The 26,823-nt window shown below is 42.0% G+C and overlaps 2 protein-coding genes and 1 non-coding gene across 4 annotated transcripts in view; 2 read left to right on the forward strand and 1 right to left on the reverse strand.

Annotated features, from left to right (window-relative positions):
* Positions 1 to 6,026, reverse strand: part of TRMT2A (tRNA methyltransferase 2A) — a 38,722-nt gene extending 32,696 nt beyond the window's left edge. For both annotated transcript variants that reach the window (XM_075012406.1, XM_075012407.1), the window contains exons 1-2: positions 5,916 to 6,026; positions 4,451 to 5,074 (exon numbers count right to left, since the gene is read on the reverse strand). In XM_075012406.1, coding sequence (XP_074868507.1) covers positions 4,451 to 5,064 — 614 coding nt within the window. In that variant the 5' untranslated portion in view covers positions 5,065 to 5,074; positions 5,916 to 6,026. The remainder of the gene's footprint in view (positions 1 to 4,450; positions 5,075 to 5,915) is intronic.
* Positions 6,027 to 6,291: 265 nt separating this feature from the next.
* Positions 6,292 to 26,768, forward strand: RANBP1 (RAN binding protein 1). The gene is made up of 6 exons (XM_075012408.1): positions 6,292 to 6,764; positions 12,208 to 12,344; positions 17,699 to 17,856; positions 19,391 to 19,519; positions 22,592 to 22,657; positions 24,154 to 26,768. Exons 1-6 carry the CDS (start codon positions 6,750 to 6,752, stop codon positions 24,282 to 24,284), a joined length of 636 nt encoding a protein of 211 aa, XP_074868509.1. The 5' UTR covers positions 6,292 to 6,749; the 3' UTR covers positions 24,285 to 26,768.
* Positions 22,981 to 23,110, forward strand: LOC142022911 (small nucleolar RNA SNORA77). Its single transcript, XR_012648074.1, has one exon. It is a non-coding gene; the product is annotated as a small nucleolar RNA SNORA77 (small nucleolar RNA).
* Positions 26,769 to 26,823: the final 55 nt, after the last annotated feature.

Consider the following 26,823-nt stretch of genomic DNA (forward strand, 5'->3'; position numbering starts at 1 on the left):
CATACCAGAACAGACTCAATATTTAAGGCACAGAGAATCAAAAACAGTAATCAAGGTGGGGGGGAAAAAAAAAAAATCAGAAAAAAAATTATCAAGGTGAGCAAATCAGAGAGTAGAGGGGCAGAAGGTGGGGGGAACAGAGTCAAGAATTAGATAAAGCCAAGTATGCAAATTCTTCTAGAGTCTCTATACCACGGTTCCAAATCAAATATGTCATCAATGTATCTTAAGTAGAGGAGGGATAATGGTGGACGAGAGCTGAGGCATCGTTGTTCCAGGTCAGCCATAAATATATTAGCATATTGTGGGGCCATGCGGGTGCTCATAGCAGTTCCACTAATCTGGAAGTATAAGTTGCCCCCAAATCGGAAATAATTGTGGGTGAGAACAAAGTTACAGAGGTCAGACACCAGATTGGCTGTGGTGACATCAGGGATTAGTGGAACAGTTATGGGCACCCTCATGGCCCCACAACATATTTATGGCTGACCTGGAACAACGATTCCTCAGCTCTCATCCCCTATTACCCATCCTCTACTTAAGATACATCGATGACATCTTTATGATTTGAACCCATGGTACAGAGACTCTACAAGAATTCCACAGCGACTTTAACAATCTGCACCCCACCATCAACTTGTGCCTCAATTACTCCATGCAAGAGGTACATTTCCTGGACACTACAGTACAAATGAAGGATGGCCTGATCGGTACCACACTGTACTGGAAACCCATGATCGCTATACTTACCTACACCCTTCTAGCTTCCACCCTGCACACATAACTAGATCCATTGTTCATAGTCAAGCCCTTAGGTACAACTGCATTTGTTCTGATCCTACTGACAGAGACCAAAAACTACAAGATCTTTACCAATTATTCATAAACCTGAATTACCAACCAGGAAAAATAAAATAAAACAAATCGACAGGGCCAGACAAATACCCAGAGACGAGCTGCTCCAAGATAGGCCCAAAAAAGCCAAGAACAGAACACAACTGGTCATCACTTACAGCCCCTGACTCAAACCACTGCAATGAATTATTAAAGACCTACAGCCTATCCTTAATCCAGATGCCACACTCCAGAATGCCCTAGGGGACAGGCCTGTTCTCTCCTACAAACAACCTCCCAACCTTATGAGGATCCTCACCAAACAGCCACAGTCTGTACCCCAGGAATACCAGTCCTGGAACTTTTCCTTGCAACAAAGCCCGCTGCCATCTCTGTCCACATATCTTTTCTGGACCTAACAAGGTTATTCACAGAATTATGGGCACATTCTCATGTTCCTCAACTCATCATATATGCCATCATGTGCCAACAATGCTCAGATGCTTTGCATATTGAACAGACTTCAAACTCTTAGACAAAGAGTTAATGGGCACAAAACAGACATAAAAACACTCCTGATCTATAAACCTGTTAGCTGGCATTTTAATGGAGTGCGCCATTCTGTTAATGACTTAAAAGTTTGTGTGTTACTGAAGAGGAATTTTCACAACACTCTTGAAAGAGAGGCTGCTGAACTCCCTTTTATATTCAAATTTGACACATTAACATGTGGTTTGAACCGGGATGGGAATTTTCTGGGTCACTATAGGGGCGGCTGGTCTCCTCACCTCAAAAAAGATATATTGGCATTAGAAAAGGTTCAGAAAAGGGCAACTAAGATGATTAGGGGTTTGGAACGGGTCCCATATGGGGAGAGGCTAGAGAGACTGGGACTTTTCAGTCTGAAAAAGAGGCGATTGAGGGGCGATATGATAGAGGTATATAAAATCATGAATGGTGTGGAGAAAGTGAATATAGAAAAATTATTTACCTTTTTCCATAATACAAGAACTAGGGGACACCAAATGAAATTGATGGGTAATAGGTTCAAAACTAATAAAAGGAAATTTTTCTTCACACAGCGCACAGTCAACCTGTGGAACTCCTTGCCGGAGGAGGCTGTGAAGGCCAGGACTTTATTAGGGTTTAAAAAAGAGCTCGATAAATTTTTGCAGGTTAGGTCCATAAATGGCGATTAGCCAGGGGTAAAGTATGGTGCCCTAGCCTTCAGTACAAGGGCAGGAGATGGATGGCAGGAGATAAATCACTTGATCATTGTCTTCTGTTCTCCTTCTCTGGGGCACCTGGCATTGGCCACTGTCGGCAGACGGGATACTGGGCTGGATGGACCTTTGGTCTCACCCAGTATGGCCATTCTTATGTTCTTAGGGGCTCGTTCGCATATTTGGCTTTACCTAATTCTTGACCTCTCCCCACCCCTCCTTCCGCCCCACTACTCTCTGATTTGTTCACCTTGATAATTGCTTTCTGATTTGTCCACCTTGATTACTGTTTTTGGTTCTCTGTGCCTTAAATATTGGGTCTGTTCTGGTATGGCTATGGTCTGAAGAAGTGGGTCTGTCCCATGAGAGGTCACCAAATAAGTTTTTTGTTAAAGTGCTACTTGACTGCTTTTTTATTTTTATCCTACCAAAGAAACCTATCAGACTGATCTGGCATGATTTGTCCTTTACAAATTCTATTCTGGCTGTTACCCATCACCTTATTTTCTTCCAAATGTTTGCAGATTAATTCTCTAATTACTTGCTCCATTATCTTTCCTGATATAGAAATTAAATTGACTGGTCTGCAGTTTCCTGTGTTGTTCTTATCTCCCTTTTGATAGATGAGCAATATATTTGCCCTTTTCCAGTCTTTTGGAAGCTCTCCCGACTTCCAGGACTTTTCACAGATGATAGCTGAAGGCTCAGATACCTCCTCAAGTATTCTAGGATGCATTTCATCAGGCCCTAGGATTCGCAGACATCTACGTAATGTTTAACTTGTTTATTTTATCTTCTAAACCTACCCGCTTCCCACTAGCATTCACTATGTTAGGCATTTCTTCAATCAGACTTCTTGGTGAAGATGGAAAACAAAGAAGTCATTAAGCATCTCTGCCATTTCCAAGTTTCCTGATACTGTTTCTCCCTCCTCACTCAGCAGTGGACCTACCCTGCCCTTTGTCTTCCTCTTGCTTCCAATATATTTATTTTGGCTACAGTTACACTACAGCAATCTGTCAACAGAAGTTGCAGTTAGAAGAGATTTCCTGACAAAACTTCTGTCAAGACAGTGAGGTCACACACAAAGCCTACCAGAAGAGTACTCCAGTCTGTCGACAGAGTGGCTGATCTGCCCGGCTGCTCTCTTGACAAAGCAGGCACCCGGAAACACAACACACAGTCCATTGTTCTGTATACCCTGTCTGTTGAGATAAGTCCCACCACAGCGTCCACAGAGCTTTTTTGTTAACAGATTCTGTTGACAGCAGCATTAAGCCTCATGGCTGAGAGGCAGAATGCTGCCACCAAAAAGCGCTGAGTTTTGCCAACTACTGACAAAACACACTGTATGTGGATGGTCCACCAGTTTCATTGGCAAAACCCCGGTTTTGTCAGCAAAACTTGCTAGTGTAACTCTAGCCAGAATGTCTTCTCATTACTCTTTGTCTCTAGCTAGTTTGAGCTCATTTTGTGCCTTTGCCTTTCTAATTTTGCCCCTGCATACATGTATTGTTTGCTTATATTCATCTGTTGCTATTTGTCCTAATTTCCACTTTTGACATAACTCGTTTTTGATTCTGAAGTCATACAAAATCTCCTGGCTAAGCCAAGGCAGTCTTTTACCATATTTTCTATTTTTTCCCCCCACACACAGTGGTTTAGCTTGCTTTTGATCCCTTAATAACGTCCCTTTGAAAAACTGCCAACTCCCTTCCTCTTAGTCTTGCTTCCCCTGGGACCTTACCTACCAGTTCTCTGAGGTTTACCAAAAATCTGCCTTCCTGAAATCCATTGTCTCATAACCTTGTCTGCCTTTATTTTGGGTTTCTAATGACTATCAAGTAAAATATTTTCTTTATATGAAGTTATGTAACTGAAAAAGGAATATATAAAACTGAATACCTTAAATATAAAATTAGTCTTTAAAGTATTATTTCTGGCTAGGAATAAACTGAATGTTAGAATTAGAGTAGAGGAGTTGACAGAAGACCCTCAGAATGATCCCACTGCTAACAGAGTTCATCCCTTATGTCACTGAGAGCCTACCAATTACAGTTTTAGAGTACTATAATACGTATCTCCATTTTTAACACTAGCGGCTTATGGAATAATTTTCCTTAAAATCACACCCCTTAATTTAGCAGGGCCTTTTCAAGCAGATCAAGGACTAAAAGCATGAAGTCCTATACATTAGATTAGTGTAATATTCAAGACCTGGGGTTGAGCTGATAATTTAAGGAAATTCATTTTTACATATTAAAAGAGACGTACTTATACTATACCACCACTATGTAGGAAAAAGAAAAAAAAAGATTTACTGGATTTTAACTATATGAATACAAATTTGTATTAAGGCTAGTAAATAAAGTACCATTACAAAAAGGAATTACTTTGTCAGTTTCTGCAGCACTTGTTCACACTCTTGCTTCTTCCTTGTCAGCTGTTCTTCATATGGTATATTCCACAAAGGGGTCACCACATCTGCTATCTGTTTACCCAGAGGCTCCTCTTCACTTTCTTTTGCTAAAGCTGCATGCTTTGCCTCTCTCTGCTCACTGTCCTCCTCTTCCTTCTTTCTCTTTTTTGCAATGGGATCGGCTTTAGGCTTTGCGAGCCTAACACTCAAATAGCGGCTTTTCCACATGACTCCGTGGAGGACTTTCATAGCTTTGTCCCTTTCTTCCTCACTTTTAAATGTCACAAATGCGAAAGTTTGTTTCCCAAAAAGTTTTATCTTATGAGGATTAAGTCCATATTTTGCAAGAAATTTCTTTACATCATTAAAGCCAATATATTTTGGAAGGTTCTGAATTTCTACTTTATAGATCTCTGATGTAAACAAATCTCCTTTGATGTACCTGTACATATTAGGGCAATTAGCTTTATTCTCTGCATAGCTACCTTCCTCTTCTTGCTTAATTTCCCCCTCAGTAACATTGTCTCCTGCAGAAGGGGGTGCCTTTTCTTCTGTAGGGACACAGAGAATACTATTTTCTTCCATCATTTCTTCAGGCCTGTAAAAATTTCAGTTTCACAGATTTAATATCTTTTGAAGGAGAGCTTGTAGAAGTTACAAAACAAAAACAAAAAAGCAGTCCTGTAGCACTTAAAAGACTAACAAATAGTTTATTAGGTGATGAGCTTTCCTGGGGTCTGCCCCACAAAAGCTCATCATCTAATAAATTATTCTGTTAGTCTTTTAAGTAACACAGGATTGCTTTTTTGTTTTGTGAAGACAGATTAACACAGCTACCTCTCCCTGATTTAGCAAATGTTGGTGATTGTGCCACACAATGCACCCCACCAACCCACCCCATTAAAGTGCCACAAAGAGGTGCCACCACAGCATTCTCTGGGCTACCATCATGTGTTATCATGGGCATCACCTCCCATCCTGAACGCCCCACAGCCTGCCATCCAATACTGCCAACAGAGCACAGCATATCACCACCACACCACCAAGGTGCCACAATACCATACTCCTGTAACAGAGTGTAATGTCACTGCAGTGTTTCACCCTTTTCTACCCACCATAGCTCTTTTTCTGGGGCACCACCCCCGCACATTCCCCACGTGCCACAGAAAAAGAGCCATCACCATGCACCACTCCATTTGAATTCACCAGCCCTAGCCCACGGCACCGCCCTCCACAGCAAAGGGCCATCAGCCCGCCCCACCATTTCGCCTCATGCAACGACCAGGGTACCAGCGTGCCATGCTATTAGCACACAGCCCGGCACCAGGGCAGCACCCAACACACCAAGCCAACAACCTAGGGGGGCCGCACTTCCCAACCACTGCAGATGCCACCCCAGCTCGCTGCGGCTCACTCCTTCCCTCCGCGACGATAAGCACCTCTAAGGCGAACGTGGACTCCTCGAGGAGCGTGAGAGAGACTCTTCGTCATTCCCCAGTCACCGGTCCCCCTCCCCGCAGCGCACGAACCCATCCCCGCTACCACCTCCGGCATAGGGGGCGGGTTTAAAAGACTGGGCGGGATCGGGCATGACGTCACGGATGAGCTTAAAATACCTGTGGGGGGAAGGGGAGAACGAATTTTTTTTCACTCGTTCCCACACATACAGCCGTGCAATCGGCCCCTGGCACACCTAAAACCCTCAAGTCGTCATAACACAAAATTACCATCATTCCCCCTCCCCTTCCATCCTACACACACACACAGCCGCCATCTTGGGCAGAGACGCGTGTTGGTCGCCGCCATGTCGCAAAGGCTGATGGGAAACAGCTCGGGAATGGGGTAAAAAGATTCTGTCGGTGCTGGCGGGGGGGGGACGAATTATTTTTTGCATCGGCTCCTGGCTGGGCGGTGATACGCGTTTTTAGGCGGGAACTCGTGGCGTTTTCGAACCCTCAAGTGGGATCCTGGGAAAGCGGCCCGCCGGCCACCTCAGCTTGGCTGCGAGTTAGTACCGTTAAACAGCTAGGCTCTTTGAGGCACAGGTCACAGGGCTTCGGGTAGCTAGCCGCACTGTGCGAGATAAAGGGAGTAGGGTAAAGTAGGCGTTTCCCAGCAAGCTTTGCGGCAACGGCGGCGCGGGCTGCGGGAATGAGGTAAAAGCGAGAGGGGGCGGGGGGAACGGCAGGCAGGAAATTCAGCGCCAAAGCCGCGGCCGGGGAGAGAGCGACGCGAGCGAGTCGAGTGCTGGAGTAGCGCCACCCCACAGCCTAATGGCGGAGACCAAGGTGAGGATGCCTGTGCTTCCCTTAGCAATCTGGGGCTGCGGGGGCGGCCCGGGGTTCGGGGCTCGGGGCTCGGGGGCAGGAGATGGAGTGGGGCGGCGTGGTGCTGAGGGAGCTGACTGAGGGCCTGGTGAAACGGGCGGGGGGGGGCGAGAAGCCCCGCGGCCCAGTCGGATGAAGGGCCCCCTGGGGCAGCGAGGTTGGCCGGACGCGCATGGGTTCTGGGGGGGAGTCTTGGTGAGGGGCTGGAGGCTAAGCAAGTAGATGAGGCCGAGGAGTGGTAGTGGTGGTGGGAGAGGGAGGTAGGAGGGCGGCCTTCTTGGCGGGAAAGGGGGCTTCTCCTCCTGCGTGCCTTTTCACCCGGCGTTCCCTAAGTGCACGTGGGGTGGGGAATTCACCCTGTTGGGGCCTGTCCGGACACACGTGCATTCTGGTCTTTCGCCGGGCCCGGCCCATCCCTTGGGGCCGACACAGTCACTGACGTGCCATCCCCGCCTCACTCCGGCTCCTAACCCTGCGACGGCTGGGTCGGCTCTGCCTCAAGCGGGCGTTTGAGCCTCCGCAGGCGCCACAATCTGGTTTATGACTCAGGAGCTTTTCAAAGAGCCTTCCTTCCCCATGCCATTGGAGGGCTGGCCTAATAGTGCTAGACCCCCACGTCCTTTATATCGCGGCTGGACAGGATTTTACTGCACTACTGCGATTTGTTTCCTTTCAGCGCTTCTCACTTGCGCTCATTGTTGCTTACGATTTTCGCGTGGCGCCTGAAGGGAGTCGAACTGGAGGCGGAGAAAGGGATTAGTTATCCTTGCCCTGAGGTTTGTTTAGCTCAGTGCTAGAGTGTCACTTCTGAGAGCCTTGCCTATGTTCTCTGAGATGTTTGGTTTTCCCCATCTCTTGGAAGTAGTCACATTTCAATAGGATGAGTTTTCTTCATATTCTTGACGAATACTGACATTCAGCAGGTGTCACATAAAGGTGTGTTGTAGTATCTTTGAACTAACCTGTGTTTTCCTGCTGAACTGTTACTTTTATTCTAATAACAAATAAAAGCTTCAGTTAAAATTGTTGGCCTTGTTATGCTGTGTGTTGTACATAATTTTCCAGGTAAAAAGCTGAGACATAAATATTGAGTTATTTGGCCAGCATGTCTCAGGCTGCATCTACGCTAGCAAGTTCTTCGGTAAAATCTGGCTCTTTTTTCAAAGGAACACACAGTGTCTACACATAAAATACTCTTTTGATCCAAAATCAAAAGAAAGTGCCTCTTCTTCCAGAAGTCCTTTTCCACTCTTGGGTCAGGAAGAGAAGCTTCTTTCATCATAATAATAATAAATAATAATAATAAAAAAAAAAAAAAGGCAAGTGTAGATGCTCCATGGGCCCTTTTCCCAAAAGCGCAGTCTTCATGGCACCTGACTTTTCAATCCCTGGCCTGCTCATTCGAAAGAGCAGGGGACTGTGTGGATGTTCTCTATCGAAAAAACAGATTGATCATTTTGTGTTTGGGTGCACTCTTTTGAAAGAAGTTTTTTCGGAAGAGATCTTCCAGTAGAACTTCTTTCAAAAGGCCACCGTAGTGTAGACATAATTCAATTTCAGCTTGTCTCAGATTATGAGGCTAAGATCACCAAGGTCCTTTGCTAATACCTTAACCATAAGACCATGCTTTCTCCCTCCCTGTGTTTATGAGAAACTGTTTGCAAGACTTCTGGAATATTTTTATGGCTTCGTTGACTGTGGAAAAGCCATATCTAATTTCTTAGCTTCTTAAGGGAGAAATGCTTTAGTGATGCATATGTATAAAAACAAGAACAAAAACAACATAGCTGCAGAATAAAGTTTTAAAATAGAAATTTCCATGTGTATGGGATACTATCTTTGTATGAAGCTGTGCTTAAAAATTAGGCAGTTACAGGGATTGTACACGTATTAAAGGGGTACACAACTTTTAAAAGAGACATCATTATTTGTGCTGACCTTCTGGGTTTGCTCTTCTTTCATTGATATTTATATCTTTTTTTCAGTCAGATGAACTGATCATTTGTACACTGTTGTGATTGTAGGTGTTATAATGAAAATAGATTAAAGTACCTACTGAAATTTTAAACTCAGATTGATACAGCATCTCACTGTGCATCCAATATTTATAATTTTTCAAAAAGGCTAATAATGGTTATAGCAAAGCTTCACACTTTTTCCATCATGCTTATTTCAGTTGTATTAATAAACAGATATGGATGCGGAAAGGAATGTGCCCCTTAAGTTGTCTGGGATCAATTGCAAATGTGTGGCTATCTGCAACTAATTTTTGCAGATACGCCATTTGTATCTAGAACTCTACAAATTTGTGGAGAGCCGCATTGTATCCACAGACACAAATGTAGATGTGGATGTCAGCAGATCATTTTTGAGGATAGGGGGTGGTGGTCCTTTTTTTTTTTTTTTTTTTTAAATCTGCGCAGGGCTCTACTTGTAATGTAGATCAGGGTGGGAAACCTGCACCTGACTCGAAGCACTGCATGTCCCATGAAGGGGCAAGACCCAAGTCTCGCAGACTTGACTTATGCACACTGATGCTGGATCTGTCTCCCACAGGGGTGGGTGGGCGGGGGGTGTGTGTGTGTGTGTGTTGAAGTGACTCTGCAGGTAGAAGCACTCCATGCAGGGTGCACCAGCCATAGCTCCCATTGGCCAAATCGCTGGCAAAGGATGCAGTGGGGGTGTGATTGTGGAAAAGCAGGTGCTTTTTGTCAGTGGCAGGAGCCAGGCAAAACCACATGTGGTCCTCCAACCCTGGGCTGCACCCTCTCTCGTGCGCTCTCCTCTCCTGCCCAGCCCCCCACCTTGCCCTGCACCCTTTCTAGACCCCCCCTCACCACCAGCCTGCTGCTATACCCATCTGCCTGCCCAGACCTCACACCCCTAACCCACTCCTGCAGCCTCTGCCCTTCCTGTAGCTGTGTCCCATCCAGACCCTGCAACTTCCCTCCCTGTCACACTCCTGCATAGGTATGTTAAAAGTTAACCAGGAGCTGGAGCAGCCCCCTGTCTGCAGTGGCCCCAGGAGTGCCATGGGCGGGGGGGCTGTGGCCTGGCTGGCTGGAGCAGCCCCCTATCTGAAGGTGGAAGAGCACTCTCCCATTTGATCAATTAAATGTAGTGCTGTTGCAGTGAACCCCTGGTTTTTACAGACCCCAATTTAGCAGACTTCAGGAACAATGGGGGGGAAGTCCATTGTTCCCCGAAGTCTGCTGGGGTCCATAAAAATCATCCCCCTCACCCCCACCCAAAAGAAGAAAATAAATTGAGACGTGGTGCTGCAGCTTGGAGGAGCTGCCATCTCCTTGGCCAGAGCCACCATGTGTACCTTCCACTAGGGGCATGTACATGGGCAAACTGGTGCAAAAAAACCTTAGTCCATTAAATCAAGGATTTACTGTACTTTAGATCTTTTGGTGGTTATTTGCTCAGCTTATTTTTTTTAAAGCCATGGCATCCAACATGCTAGCCACAATGAATATGCTTTCAGAATAATACGGATAGTTGCTTATAGCAGTAGTTACGCTGTTGGTCAGTGCTTCAGAACTGGTTGGACACCAGGGTTTTAAAGGAACATTGTAGATATATGTTGTCTTAATTGTTTTAGTATGAGAATATTAAAGGGAGAAGGGATCAGTTTTCCCTGTAAGCTGGGTGCTTGAGGGGCCACTTAGGAGAGATTCAAATGCCACCCAGCTGATTTGCTGTCCTTCCAGGGTGCTCCCAGCTGTCAGCATTTGTTTCTATTGGTTGTGCATCTGGCAAACTGCGTTCCATATGTGGCTGTGCCAAATAAATAATTGAAATTGAGGGAATATTGGAGGGAATCTTTTGCTTTCTGTAAGTACAGCAAATAATACAAACCAGGGGATTCTTTGTTTTCATTTGTTCCACTCTGCAAGTACCTGATTTACCACATGTCCCTCAGCCTTAATTTTAAGAACTTTGCAACTCTTTGACTTCATGTCTAAGACTCTGTGTCCCCTGTTTCACCAAATGTGCACCCTTTCTTTCTTCATGGCAGTGATGTATAATATTAAATGAAGTCTTGATACTTGCTTTGGAAGACCTGCCACACTCCTTTATGACACACAAACCAAAACCACCATATTTTCAAAATAACTTAGAAATTTTGTATCCTCGCTTTATTTCCACGCTGACTAGAATCCTGTATGAATAGCTTCTTTACTGCTTTGAGGAAGGAGGTGAGTGAAAATATCAAATTTCAGGTAATACTACATGGCTAAATCTGGATTTACAACTTTGAGGAAATTGGAAAATGTGCTGATTTTTTCATAACTGAGATTAGTAAAAATACACACTGAAAATATGGCAGCTTGTGATTTTTTTTTTTTTTTTTTTTTTTTAAACCAATACTTTTAACATCTAGTAACCACCTTAAAGTTAAACTGTGTGTACACAAACAACAGTGGTCAAAGCTGCCAAAATCACTAAACGAAAACAATATCTTTGGGTTTTTGTCTGTTTCATTTATGTGCACCAGCTGCTTTCCAGCCTGTGGTGCTCTAGGAGGCCTTGTAGGACCCTCCTGAAATGCACTGGAGTTCACTAGTATATGTTAATGTACTCCTGTTTTGAAATTGGACTATATCAGCATATGTTAGGGAATTTTTAATATCCAGCAGTGTCTGCTCAGCCAGTTAGTGCACTGTATTCTGTTGTGCACTAGAACTTTATGTACCTGGTGTGTAGTATGTAGACAAGACCTTAACCTGCTGGGTAAGTATTCCTGTATTGGTCCCCCCAAGTGGAAGTAATTTCTCCATGAAGAAGGTTAATACTGCATAATCTGCATTTTTAAAAGGCTGAATGAAATCTAGATGTGTGGAGTTAACACTGATGTTACACTAACAAAGTACAAATCAAACGTGGTCACCCAGAATTTTTTGTGACCCTGGGGCTGGGAGCCAGCCAGGGCACAGAACCCCACTGGCAGCTTCAGCTCTGGCAGCTGCCAGAGGCCTGGAGTACCTTAAATGCATGTTTAAATTTAAAAATTATGTATGAGCAAATAATTTTTGCACAAAATTTTATGAACTATTAATAACATTATAAAAAACTTCATATTAAGTTTTAAATTCTCAATTAAAATTATTCTATTATAGTCAAACAAGACCTGAAAAAATTATGAAATATACCTAAAATATAATCTATAATAGTTTATGACTTTCTGGTAGAAGTACATTTTCTTTGGTGGCGCTGACAGCTATCAGTTCATTTACATGGCCCTCAGATTTTTGAATTTGACATGTCTGATAACATCTGGTATCTGGAACATCTAGAGTAGTTCCTAACATGTTACCAAAGGTATTCAAATACAGATGTAGCCATTGTAGAACTGTTTTTGAAATTGCGTTGTTGCAATTGGGCATTCTTTTCACAGGAAACGCATGAGGAACATGACACATCAACTGAAAACACAGATGATTCTAACCATGATCCTCAATTTGAGCCTATAGTTTCCCTTCCTGAACAAGAGATCAAGACTCTTGAGGAGGATGAGGAAGAACTCTTTAAGATGTAAGTAGCATGGTACTGTGTATGTAACTTCTCAATAGTTGGCTTTTAAATTTTTAAAGAAAAGCTAATTAAAGGTAGTTTGTTGCAAAACATCAGGTGGGGGTGCTGGCCTAAGACAAGGTAGTACTAGTAGAAATGTAATATGGCTAATGTCTTTTACTTGGGGCTGTTGGAGCCGTCCTAATGTAACATGATGAAATCTTGCAAAACCAATGAGAGGACCTGTGGCGCCTTATAGACTAACATTTATTGAAGCATAAGCTTTTGTGGGCAAAGACCTGCTTTGTCAGATGCGTGTAGCGGATATTGATTCACCACTAACACTTGAATGTTTTGGATTGGAAAAATACAAAACCTTTTAACTTGAAATGTGCAAAAATGTTTGTTTGGTCCAGACGTGTAAATATCACAATGTAGGTTTTTCATTTTAAGTTAAGACCTCTTACTGCATGCTTAAATGTTTGGGTCATCGTGACTCTTTTTTTCCCTGCCCCCCCCCTTCCCCCCCATCCCCCCTCAAGCCATCTGCATACGTAATAAAGCAATATTAGATTATGTGGGACTTTTACACCTCCAGTGCGTCAAACAGTTTTATGGTTGCCTTCTGTCACCATCTGGAGCAGTCATTGAAACAACCTTTTGCTCTTTGCATTCTGTTAGCAGACCTCAAATTGTAATAATTATATGACTAGAAAACTGGACAAACTGGCTTAATCTGGAAAGTTTAAATTTTGTAGAATGCCTTGAGCTTTTCCTAAGGTGGAGACTTCTCAGGGAGGAGAGAGAAACATTCGTCTTGCTTAAAACAAGGTACAGAATTCTTTGAGGCAAATTCACATGGCCAGGAATACTCATTTTCAAACTTTGTTCCAGAGTGTGCTCCTGTAAGACTGATAACTAGTGGCTCAGAAAGAGCCCATCTCCAAAAACTGACCAGCATGAGCAGTATGTTTGTTAAGCTTTTCCGTGTGCAAAGGTCTAATGCACAGTCCCAGGTTGAAAGAAAACTTTTTTTTATACAAGGGTGCTCCAAAAGAAATACTGGAATAGGTTCTGTCTAAGGATCAGAGGCTACTTTAAATAGTTTAGGAAAGCTTCTCTTAAGGTCCCAGCATTTCAGTAAGTTTTGCAGCAGAAAGAGAGGTGCTGACGAGAAATTGCTGGATGCCAGTGCTCTGAACTTTCCTGAATACTAGGGTTTCAAAAAAGGAATCTAGGTAGCTGATCTGCAGCAGGATGCATGCCATAGTGGCCTGGCTGAACTGGACAGTCTGTGTCAAAGAATAAATGAACACATCAGATATAAGGAATTGTAACATACAAAAACTTGTAGGAGAATACTTCAATCTCCCTGGACACTCAGTAACATTTAAAAGTAGCCATCCTGCAACAACAAAAACGTCAAAAACAGACTTCAAAGAGAGACTGCAGAGCTACAATTCATTTGCAAATTTGACACTGTCAGTCAAGGATTGACCAGAGACTGGGAGTGGCTGGCCGACTACACAAGCAGTTTCTCCTGTCTTGATGGTCACACCTCCGCATTAGTTGCTGGAAATGGGCCACATCCTCCCTCACCGAATTGACCTTGTTAACTTTGGCCTTCCTGTTGATTGGGACTCCCTCCTTTTCATGAGCCTGTATAACTAGACTTCTGGAATTTCCACTACCTTGCACCTGACAAAGTGGGTCTCTGCTCGCAAAGCTTATGCTCCAAAATACCTGTTCTAGTCTATAAGGTGCCACAGGATTTATCGTTTTGACTAACATGGCTGAAGTATGTGGCCTTCCAATGTGGTGGTACCAGATTTGGTAGGATTTAAGTGATCCACACTGCTTGACTGTTTCCTTTAGGCTATATCTACACTAGACATAGAAGTTAACCACTGATGTGTGATTTTTTTTTTCCAGCTACTCAATTGGCATAGCTAAAATCAACTTATTGGCTGTCCATTACAATGGCTGTCTACCTCGAAGAAGGTCAATGGGAGTGTTTCTCCTGGTCACCTTTCTTAATCCTCACTGCTTGTGAGAAGTTCTGTGGTCTATCTTCCACCATAGTGTCGCTTTAGCCTGAGTCTGATGTGGAGACCCCCCCCCCCCTTTTATTTCACATACATTTTCATGCCTTTTCAAGGTACAACTTGCCTTAATATCACAATCACTTACATTAGCACAGTTCCTTGGCCTACCTTTACTTAAGGGGTCTCAGGATCATGCCAAGGAGACGTGCCTCTCCCAAGTCCTGGTCCTGTCCTAAGCATGCCAGACCCAGGGGAGAGGTGCCCTGACCCCAGCCCAGCCATTGCAGAGACCTGCTGTAGCTGGCCAACAGGTTCCCATGACTCCTGTCACCTGTCCCTGAGCTGCTGTGGTGACAAAGGACTTGGCTAGTCCGCCCTCTGAGGCAATCTACACTCCAAACCCCTGAGCTTCCTCCTGCTATACTGCAAACTCCTCATTCCCTGAGCTCCCTCTCACGTGTCAAACCCCTTGGACTCATCTTTGCGATATACATTCCATGTGCAGAGTAAGTTTTAATGTCGGCTGGTATGGAAGTGATGTGTCATGCAACAAAATAAATTCTGCCCATGAATGTAAAATATTGGAGGGAACAGTGATTGCTGCTACCTAATCTCCTGCACTAAGAATTTTGTAGAGGCAGTGTTTTGAAGGAGAAAAGGGAGTTACTAACAGTAGTGCCCGTCCCCTGCCACTTTCCCGTGTTGCCTTTGCAGAGCAATGCTGAGTCTCCCTTTTCCCTGTGTTGGAGAAACTTAAAAATTGAGATACAGAGGGCAGAAACCAACTGAGGGATAGCTCAAGGGAGAGACTAACTTATTCCAGCAATGGACCCCAGCTTGCCAGGATCCAGACCCCAAGGCTCATGGCTCCCCTCTCTAGCATCCATCATTAGGGTTGAAATAGGTGCATGGGCTCTGGCAAGGCATGTGGGGGGTTGGGGTCAGGAAGTGGCTGCTTCCCCCACTGGTTGTCTGCAGAGAAGCTTCCTCATTGCTCAGAATTCCAACCAATCAGAGGTGGGGGGTGGGGGGCTGAGGAAGTGGCATGGCAGCAGTGGGAGACAGACCTGCACTGGAGAGGCTTTACTCACACTGCTACCATTTCCCCACCCGGGGGAGGAGGCGGAGCTGAGCAGAGGTAAGCATCTTCAGCCCAGATCTCCTCCTCCCCCTGCCCCAGCTTCTGCACCCCCATACCCCTCCACCCTCAGCCTGTTCCTGCACGCTCCTTCCTGCCCAGACCTCTCACCTCCAGCTCATTCCTGATCTCTCCCTGCCATTTCTGTGCCCAGTCTGCTTATGTACCATACCTCCCACTGAGATCCCCAGACCTTAGCTCACTCCTGCATCGTCCCTTCCACCCACAATGTTCACCCTTAGCCTGCTGTTGCACCCTCCTTCCATCCAGACCCCATACCTGTTTCCCATCAACCTCGTGTCTCCCCCCCACCGCCATGAACTATGCTATCTTTAGTCCCACCCCAAATCTCCAGAACGGTTAATCTGGCCTGGGGCAGCCCTGAACATTGGTCCCTCCCCTTTTCAACTCTGCTGCCCATGGTGCTAGAGTATGAGGGGAGTGAGGTACCTCAGAAAGGAACCACAATGGTGAGGATATTTTAAAATTTTTTTTCTTTGCTTCTTTCTTGTATTTGGCCCCCAACTGTGGGTCAGTGGCCCCTGACCCAAAAAAAAAGTTCTCCATCCCTGCTTGCTGATATAGAATACTGGGGTCCACAGACTTGTACACTCCTAACTGGCAAACACTACCCAAATTGTTTTCTAGTTATGTTGCAAGACAGATCCTCCAGCATAGCCCTATTTGAAGATGAAAATTAATTTGGCAAGTAATCCTCTTTTTTTTTTGGAATATAGTTTTGGCATAGATCAGACATCACTAAACACAAAGTAATAGAACTTTTTCTTTTAAAATACTGAGATCATCAAGTCTTGCTCAGCCTTGGTGGTAGCAGGAAGATGATCAGTAATTTTTCTAGGTAGAAATACTGTAGTTTTAGGTAACAAATCTAAAATAAATTCCAAGCTTACAGCATAACTTTATTGTTTACATCAGAAAAGCAGCCAACTTTAAGAATCATTTGTGAGTCAGTCTGTTTTTCTTTCCAGTAAGGGTATCGATCCTGTAGCACTTAGAAGGGCACAAAAATTCAAGTTCATGAGATGGAGGGAAGCAATTTGGAATGCAAACCATTTTAATTCACATGTTGGGTTGGAAAACAAGTCTCTTAAATGGAACTATTGGTGGTATGTGAGAGAGTTTACTCATGAGGCAATTCTATGCCAAAAACTTAAGTTATGCACACAGTATTACAAAATTGTGTGTATTTCTTAAAATAGCACAATGTAATCACACCATTTTTATTTTGGCGATTTTATTTTGAAATACTTGTCTGTGAATAGCTGAAGTGTTGGTACAGAATTCCCTGAAGATTACCAGGGTTGTGTGTATGTGGCAGTATCTGTACAGACAGCTTGGGGGTGCTGGGTCCAGGTGGAATCTGGACTCACGGGGACAGGAGGGGGGAGTTCTGAGTGCTGGGAGAATGCAGCTCTGCGGAGAGTCCAGGTGATAGTGGTTAGGGGTTTGAAGGGGGCTCAGCAGACAGGATGGGTGCTGCGGGACTGGGACTTGATGGGGTGGGGGTTAAAGTTGAGGGGGCTCCCAATGGCTCTTTGGGGAAGGGTTCCTACTGCAGTGGCCTGAAGTTTGGTGAATGACGAGGGGGTTGGAATTAAGATGTGCAGTCATTTAGTGAAGAGTCATTTGACCCCCTCCTCCCCCTTCCTGGCCCTATCCTTCCTCAACTCTGCTATTAGGCCAGTGCAGCTGGCTTCATGCGTGTTGGTTTTGCATCATTGGTGGTAATTTCAATGTATTAATTTCATTCCAAACATACCACCAGTAGCACAGATCATCTATCACTGAAATTCATATGCTCTGTGGGGGGAGGGTGGTGTATGAAATTCAGTGCTAATGTGGAGTTCTGTAACTGTGTATATACGAGTGACGACCCCCCCCCCCCCCAGCAAAACTTTTTTGTGGGGCAGTAAAGTTCTTTAATGACTGCATTTGTACAGTAATGTGTCCTGAGCTAGCTCATTGACAGCTGGTGGCACAGTGTTCAGTTTGCTCTCCAGGTCTGTCATCTTGTATTCTTACTAGTTGGTGAGGACTCTGGACTTACTTCCTTTCTCCTAACATTGATTAGAGTTTTTAACTTTCGCCTAGGAGAGATGGGCTGAAGGACCTTATATTGGAGTGGTTTTGTTTTTGCACACACATTCTAATTTCTTGTTCTTTTTCTCAAGGCGAGCAAAGCTGTTTCGATTTGCATCAGAAAATGATCTTCCAGAGTGGAAAGAACGAGGAACTGGAGATGTAAAACTCCTGAAGCACAAGGAGAAGGGAACAATTCGTCTTCTCATGAGGAGAGATAAAACCCTAAAAATCTGTGCAAATCATTATAGTACGTTTGTTCTGTTATTTCCCATAACTTCCCTTTGGCAATCATCTGTCTTTCATGTACAACATAGTAATGGAGCCTTGTAGATTTGTGTAGGATGAATCCAGTTCACCTGTTTATTTTACACTTATATGTATACAGTATTATGGAACTGTGTGCACTATTAGTAAGTTAAACAGGCATCAAAATACTTCACTGCATATTTCAGTTTTGTATTGAAGTCTCTTCATGAGTTTATCCATTTTTCAAGGAGATCTAGCAATGAGGAGTATGGAAGTTTTGCGAAGTATCAAACTTACTTAACACAGAATATAATTCTTCCACTGAAATGGTTTAGATGACCAAAAGAATTCTCTCTAATATGCGTAGAGGGAGAAATTGAACTGAAATCAGATGAGGATTGTTTCGTTGGAGAGATGTTTGAAGCAACTGAAAAGTGTAGTTGGAAATAACATTTTAGCACTCTTCCATAAACACTGCTTTTGTGCAGAAAATGTCTTTATTTTTACTATCTGAGGGGTAGCCGTGTTAGTCTGGATCTGCAAAAACAACAAGTCCATGCATCTGAGAAAATGGGTCTTTGCCCACAAAAGCGTATGCTCCAATAAATGTTAATCTACAGGGTGCCACACGACTTCTTGTTTTATTTTTAGTTTTCATGTTGCAGACTTATTAAATGTTCAGATCTTTTTGCAATGTAGAGGTTACAGCATTATGGTGTCTTTCTTTAATATTAGTGTTCTTTACATTTTGCTATAGACCCTGTACTTATTATAAGTGAAATAAAAGGACCAAGAGGGAACAAAAACTGGAATTGTGTTCATGAGGCTTGTGACTTCTGCTGAAACTATAATTTCTTTATTGAACCCATTCAAGAAAAGAGCAATCAGTCATAAGGCATTTAAAAAGTTATTGTTCTCTGAATATCTGTAGAGTTTGTCAAAGAATATTGAAATGGAATTTTAAGATGGCATAAAGGAATGAGTGAGAAATCGCTTAAATGAATAATCATAGAGGAAAGCTAACTGCTGTCTAGAATATGCGAGATTAGCAACAATGGAAAGGAAGAAAATTTACAAGCCTTTTGTGGGGGAGGCAGGGTTGTTCGTGTTCCTTCGTTCTGACACATCTGCATTGGCCACTATCAAAGAGAATTCTTTTACATCATTAGCCTTTTAATAGGGGAAGTTTGCATTCTAAAATGGGATTGAATTGGAATTGGTGTGTGTGCGTGTGTGGTGTTTTTGTTTTGTTTTGTTTTTAATTGAATAGAAGTGAGTGGTTAGCACTCTGGCAATAGTAGCCTTCCATTGCAGATTATTCTAGGATGTGGGAAAGAACAATATGGATACTATTCTTTTTTTTGCTCTCCCCACCTCTCTTCATATCCTCTGGGGGGTGGGGGGACCTGCATTACAATTCTTTGGGGCAAATCTTTATTGACATCTTACTAAGCTTATTTTCTTAATGTACTTGTGGGGCTTTTGTGGAAATGTTATGTACAGATAGGATTCATCTGTTCTTTTTTTCTTTGTAGTTACACCTTTAATGGAGCTGAAGCCTAATGCTGGAAGTGACAGGGCATGGGTGTGGAACACACATGCTGACTTTGCAGACGAAAGCCCTAAACCTGAACTTTTGGCAATCCGGTTCCTAAATGCAGAAAGTGAGTGATAGCAGAAGAAACTGGTCTTGTGCTGTTACACTATATACCTTAAACGGTGACCTTGGGCCATTTAAAAGTGCATAATATCCAGCACTAAATTTATGAAAATAGGTACCACGCTACTTTTTGTAGCTCCAGTGGTAGAAAAGAATAAACATTCTCTGTCCTTTTGAAGACTCTTGCCTACTGTCTGTAAGCACTCAAAATGGGGGGAGGAGGAAGAGTGAACCTCAATTTTCTTAAGAAAGCCATCCCCAGATTTGCCTATAAGGGTAGTATCTTCTATTTAAATATTATTGCAGCAGAATTAATTAAAAGTACAGCTAGTTAATTAGTAATACTGCAGATAAGTGGAGGAGCAGTTACAATCTAGCTTCTATCCAACACCACTTTCAGCACTAACTTTTTTTGCCTTGGTAAGTGTTCTGAAGAGAGGCTGTTAATGTTTGTAAATAATTAATGCAGTAAAACTCCAGAACTTCAACCAAATTATTCTCTCTACTTTGATTAATTAATCTTCCTCAAAATATGAAATCAGAGTAAAGTTCTGGCATTACAAATACTGTATATGGAAGTCCTCTTATATAAAGTCTTTCCTTCTGTCCCATCTCCTTTAGATTCATATACTTTACTGACTGCTGTACTGAACAAGTATCAGGTATTAGTTAATATCCACTCCTCTTCCTTCTGATCTATCAAATAAAATATCCTGTAGTGGTGTATAGTAATTCTAACAACCACAGCCTACTTGGGTAGTAGGTTAAAGTTACTTTTTAAAACTTATGCTTTGTGGTATAATGGTCCCAAAGTTAGCATGGGTTGGCCATTCTGTAGGAGATGGCAAGTTTTGGGTTTGTTTAATGTTAATGAAGTTCCTCCACAGAGCTCAAGGCCTTACACTCCTGTTGAAGAGATTGTCTCATGTCCGGGAAGAAAAGGCAAATTCTCACATCTGTTTGTTCAAAATATGAAACTAATTTGACTGTGCTGTACTTCCTCTAGGTAATTCAGGAGAATAGGTTCCATAATTTAGGGATGATTGGGGAATATACAAGCATAGAACAGTAGTCCCACTCATACAAATATGTGAAAAAAGACGAGAAAAGTAGCAAATTGTAGTGGTATGCTGTGCATTCCCTATTTGGAAAGCCAGGCTATGTATTTGTTCCCAAACGGAACATGCCAAGACTGACTATATCAGAAATAAAATAAAGTGAATGCCTCTCAAGGGCTGTTGGAATCTCTTATGTTTGTGACTTGGGCATGCAAGAAGAACATTGTGGTGGCTCTACAACCAACTTAATCTGTCTCTTCCAACTCTTGTCTATTTTAGTGGTAGCTTTTGGAAGGGGTGCCTCACTAGCCTTTCACCAGTTAATGCAGCAAGCAAGGTCTGATCGTGTGTGACTACCATTACTGGATTCTTACTGTGCGTCACAGATAGCTCGCAACCTGAGACCAAATATTCTTGTGCCAGTGTTCTAGCTAAATTAAAATGTCTAGCTGTGCACATAGGAGGAAGGTAATATAGTAATAAACAGAATGCTACCAACATGTTCCATGGCACAGTTGAATCCTTGCGCCAGATCTAGGAGGGACTTGAAGCATCATGGGAAAAGTAGGCTCTGTATTAACCCATGTTGGCAAACAATGTTTAGACCTCTCTACTATGGCAAACTTTCATTGAAACCAAGTCTTCTATTTAAACCCTTAAATCTCCTACCAAAAAAAGTCTACGTGGAAGAAGAAACCTTAGGTTGGGACTTCAATTTTTTCTGAGTTGTGGGAGGTAAGGGAGGGCTTCCGTTTCTTCCTTTGTATGTTGCCTTGCAGTATGCAGATAAGAGGGGCTTAGGAAGCAGGCTCCTAGTAGAATTCTTTCTTGGGGGTCATAGACAAGGGAGCAAAGTCCTGGTTCCACCAAGTGAGGTCACTATGTACGATGAACTCCCCCTATCAAAGCTCTTCTCAAAATTCATGAGAAGGGTAAACCCCTACCCCCCCCCCAAGTCCACCATGGGATTATGAAAAAGCTTGATTCCATAGACAGCCTTTTTTTTTTTTTTTTTAAATTTGCATTTTCTTGTGGAGTAGTAGTGACCTCTAGTGGTCAGTCAGGCTATCTCAATATGGGCTTACCAATTTTTGTTTAAAAGTGATTTATCTGTATCTCAAATTCAGTTAGGCGGGTTTGGATGCTTATTGTAACTGATCTGATAGTAGCCCCTGTCCATTTCTATCTTTGAAATGGAACTGTTCAGAACTAGCCATTTAGACTGAAAGGTATTGCAGTATACTGTCTGCATTATGTGGGTTTAAAAACACACACAATTATATGGTTTGTGCTGATATAACAGTCTAGATTTCTAACTCTAGAGACTGGATTTCTCTCTTTAGGCATAATAAAGGCAGTGATGGTGCAAACTTGTCATTCCTTCTGAGCTGTGGCATGGCAGAATCATATCGAGGTATAGGACAATAAATGTGTCCATGATCCACTCAGTCCCTAGCCTCTTAGGCTTGGTCTACACTATGTAAATTGACTGCACATAAGCAATTCTAGCTTTGCAGTTAACATATCTGCAGTCGGCTTACCTGTTTGCTCTCACAGGTCAATGATGGTGAGGAATACAGGGGTCAACTGCTGACCTCTGAGGGGTTGATTTCACACACCTCCACCTAGCATGCGAAGTCGAACCCTGGAAGAGCGACCCTGCTCAGGGCTGACCTTCTAGGTAATATAGATGTGGCCTTAGACTATGTGAATGACTGGTAGCTGAGATAGAAGTTCAACTAGCATATAGTGCTCTGCAGCAGATGCTTAAGATGAGTATTTGCAGAAAACCCATTCAAAGACGCAATATCCTGTCTTTATTTTGGAGCATATTTAAATAATGAGAAATAACTAAAGTTTGTAAACTTACGATCACTTAGACTATTTCTGGATAGGCAGTCAACTCATGGAAATGAGTTTGCAGGATAAATGTCTGTTTCAGAACAAATAGATCTAAGAATAGAGGTATTGTAAGTAATTTTAAAGCAATGAAGAAATATTTTATTTCCTTCAAACAGATGCACAAAAATTCAAGGCAAAATTTGAAGAATGCAGGAATGAGGTAGACAAGAGAGCAAAAAATGGTAAGATGTTAAGCTCCTCTTGTTAATCTCACCTTTTTGTCCCTCTTCTTTTTGAGTCTTTAATGTCCTTTGGTTGGGGCAAGGGAATACAGTGTAGGGTCTCAGCATTTGCGAGGGTTCTGGGTTCAGAATGTTGTGAATGTCTCTCTTTTTTTTGGTGAATGAATGGTGGGGGAGAGGTTCTGAGCCCCAGGATGTGGCAGCTGCTGGCACCGCTGCCTTGGGGCCACTTGCAAATAATTGAATTCATGAATGTGGCACTTGTGAATGGCGAGACCCTACTGTATCTTTAGATTGCTCACAGTAATATGTGGTGCCCCTTGGCAGACTCACTCTGTGCCTGACTGCAGTCTTCAGTCCAGGGACTTTTTCAGTCTGCTAAAGTAATGGTCCAAGGTGCTAAGAATTCTTCTTTTCTTGTAGAAGACTTGCAGTTGCACTTGGGACATACATTTTTTTTTTTTTTTTTTTTTTTTTTAAATAGCTCTTTGTTTAAAGAGAGCCTTTTCGTTATTTATACAGAAAATGTGTATTTGAGTAACGGGTTTTTATCATACTGATTTTTTTTTTTTTTTAATATTTTTGTATTTCATAAATAAATACCCCACTTGGATGACTTAATTTTTAAACTAGTTTTGAAGTTTGGTTCCTTTTGTTTTTAAATGATAAAATTACTTTTAATATGCTTCTCTCTAATGCGCACACATGTAATGGAGGGCAGCTCTGTGAACAACTGCCTTCAATTTAATGTAGAAATTAAACATTTATTTTATTTACTAACACAGTGAAGTATGGACTCCTACTGGTCTGCAGTTCAGACTTCAGGAAGTCTAAGCAGTTTAGTCAATGCAGGGTTTTCTTGTAAATGTTAGTCTTAGTGTTTTCTCACTCAAGCAAAGATGTTGGAGAGGCAGTTAGAGACCTGAATTGCAAATAATATCCTTATCCTAACATTGAGTCATTTAAGGAGGTGGAAGATCTATGGAACCAGCATATCCAATTAGACAAGATATGCCTTTTCACTAGTTACCAGTCAAAGGTGGGTAGTGTGGGTGTACACAGGAGTTTGTGTGTGCATGCAATTCTGCAGGAAAAGGCGGGTGGGGTGAGGTGGGAAGGAGGAGAGGGAAAGGAAGAGACTGAGGCAGGGCATGTGGCTGGTTTGGAGGGGCCCTCCCCAAAACACCTCAACAGTTACCACGACTTGTAGCAATTGAACTGTGTTCAGGAGGACACTGAAAAGGGTATCATCCTGTTCTTAGTTGTCAAGATAGTGTAATTTTTTTTGAAGGAGTGATTTTATTTGGCATGGGATGGATTGCCAAGGGAAAAGAAACCATATGAATCATCTTAGTGTGTGGAAGAGAGCTCAGAAAACACTTCATCCTTTCTAAAGCAGTGACATTCTTAATTTTTTTCTTAAATAAACACAGCCTTCCATTATAAATTAAATCTACAATACTGTGTATGTAACTTTTCTTCAAACAATCTCTTAGCAGGTAAAGAGAAAAATGATAGTGCTGACAAAGTTGCTGAGAAATTAGAAGAACTTTCTGTAAAGGAAGAGAGCAAAAAATCTGAGAAGAAAGAAGCAGCAGCCAAGGAAAAAAATGAAGAAAAGCAATAAATCATCTTGGGCCTTGTGTTTTTCCTTAATTTTTTTTTTTTTTTTTTAATTTTTACAAGGGACTTTATAAAGAACTGAATTCCAATGTTCAGGTTGTTTTTTCTAAGATTTTGCCCTTTTGAAGATGTCTTCAGAAAATCCATTCCCCAGTCATGAAAATGTACTGTGCTAACTTTCTTTTTCCATAGTGGAAACACTTATTTATAGTCATCCAAAAGAGTGAATAAAACAAATTTGAAAACAGCATCAAAGGACAGCACTGAGTTTTCTATATACTTCAAACACTTGTGACTTTAATTCTTGCACTTGGTGTTTACATATTTGAGGGTTCATATCTTCATATAAGTGGTGTAATCCAATTAGATTAAATGCATTTTAATCCTTCCTGTTAGTAAAATTATGCAGACACTTCTTGTATATGTTAAACTAGTAGACTTAAGTAGGCCTCTTACACCAATTTTGTGTTGTATTTGCTAATTGAAGATTGTTCCTGCTTGACAGGGTACATAAAATTTTTCAGAGCAGTATACCCATTGCTTCCTACTAGGCTATAGTGCCTCAGATTTCTGGTTGGTAGAACTTACAATACTTTGTCACATCTCCATTGGCATGATGGCCATTTATGGCAGACAGTAGTGAAACTAGTATTGAGTGTAATTTAACACACTTCTAAAATTTAACATGTAGGCTCATTCGTTACAAAAAATGTAAGTAGGGAGCCAGGTCTTAATGATTTTCAGAAGCTCTTTTAATCTTCCTAAAGGGTCAAGAGTGCTCTTTGTGTTAGAAAACAATTTATAAAACCTGCTTATATAGTGTAGGAAGACCATACATCACTCATGATGTGCCATTCACTGACTCTTTTTTTGTTTTTTAAGAACCATCTGTTCACCAGAGAAGTTTTTAGGGTGTGTGTGATTTTTTTTTTTTTTTTTTTTTTTTTTTTTTTTTTTTTGCACTCTGCAATGACCACTACCAGGCAAGTGGCATAAGAGAATTCCCCTACTCCTGCTCATCCAGGGCACAAAGAGACTTACTGAAACAAGCCGAATACCGGATCTTCAGCTGGGCCTCCCTGGAGAAGCCCATAACAGAGTGGACCAGTGCTTCTCGCCTCCTTACATTCCTACAGGGTTTAAAATAAGACTCCAGCTTTCTGGCTGAGTGCAGGGCAGCAAAATAGGAGACTATTCAGGAAGACTGCAGCGGTCTGAAATGGGTGGGAAAGCACCAGGCACTGATAGTTATGTGTTCTTGCTTGTCCCAAACCTACTTGTATGTTCTCCCTAGCCTGGACACCTAGAGCCACTTGCCCCCACCTCTCAGACCCCAAATAATGTAGGCTACAGTTTGAAATCCAGTGGTGTAAACAAAACCTCCAACAGTCACTTTTTAAATTTGGCACTGATGTGTTCAAAACTTGGAATCACTTTCCCAGAACCCAGGATTTGTGGAGTTATAAAATACTTGCATTTTAGAAAGGTAGGAGGAAACCCTAAATATTACTTCAAATTCTAGATGCAATAATTTGAATATGCAAGCTGAAATAAACATTAATAAGCTCCCAAAAGGGGGAGAAGTATTATGGTTCAAGCAGCTCCCTTCACAGTGTTTATTAGCAATGGATCTACCTAGTATCTAACTCTTGCTAGAATTTTGAAAGAATTAAACCAGAGTGGGAAAACAATACTGTGAAACAAAGCCTTTTCATGAGATTCATTCAGTAAGTCTTACTTTTTGATAGACAGTTTCTTTGTACAAAGGTTGTTGACACCACTCTCAGTAAAATGTTTGTTTAAAAACAAATTTGATCTAGTCTTGATAAACTTCAGAGGTGTGATCATTAATATCTAAAAGAAGGAAATAAATGTTGTAAAGAGGATGGAAAAACCTGCTGGCTGCCCTGCTTATGTTCCTCAACTTACAAAATTTAAATTCAACAGAGAAAACCACATGGAAAATGAATATTCAATAGTCTTTAAGTTTGCGTAAACATTGTGATTGCAATCTTTCAAATTGGGAATTGAGAAGAAGGTACTCCATTTTTTTTTTTTTTTATTAATGGAGGGTTTTTTTTCCTATGAGCAAAGTTAATTTCTCTTCCCCCTATTACTAGCACAGCAGATTTTCACAAGTACTGTTTGGTGTGGGATTTGCCTTTTCCAGCCATCAGATACAGAAATCAAATTTTATTCCTTAGGACCTTTTATAATTTTTAAACAAATACCTCAGCTATCTCCTCCATAAGGGATCTCAGCAGCATGCTGTGGTTGATATTTGTTTTTTTTGATTTGATAGCATTGTATGTTTCCAAATACTTAATTTTACTGCCATCTGAATGTAAAAGCCAAAATGTTAATGTATTCATGAAAGCCACTGTAGATTTAAATGGAAGCTAAGCAATGTTTTTAAATTGTTAAAGAGGAGGTGAAGTTTACAGATCTAATTTCGAAATAAACTATATGTTAATTTTTTCATTTAAAAGATTTTGCTTTTTTATTTAAAAAACTAAAAACTTATTGGAAAGGTAGACATAATC

The sequence above is a fragment of the Carettochelys insculpta genome, chromosome 18, assembly GCF_033958435.1.
Source record: "Carettochelys insculpta isolate YL-2023 chromosome 18, ASM3395843v1, whole genome shotgun sequence".
NCBI classification, from domain to species: domain Eukaryota; kingdom Metazoa; phylum Chordata; order Testudines; family Carettochelyidae; genus Carettochelys; species Carettochelys insculpta.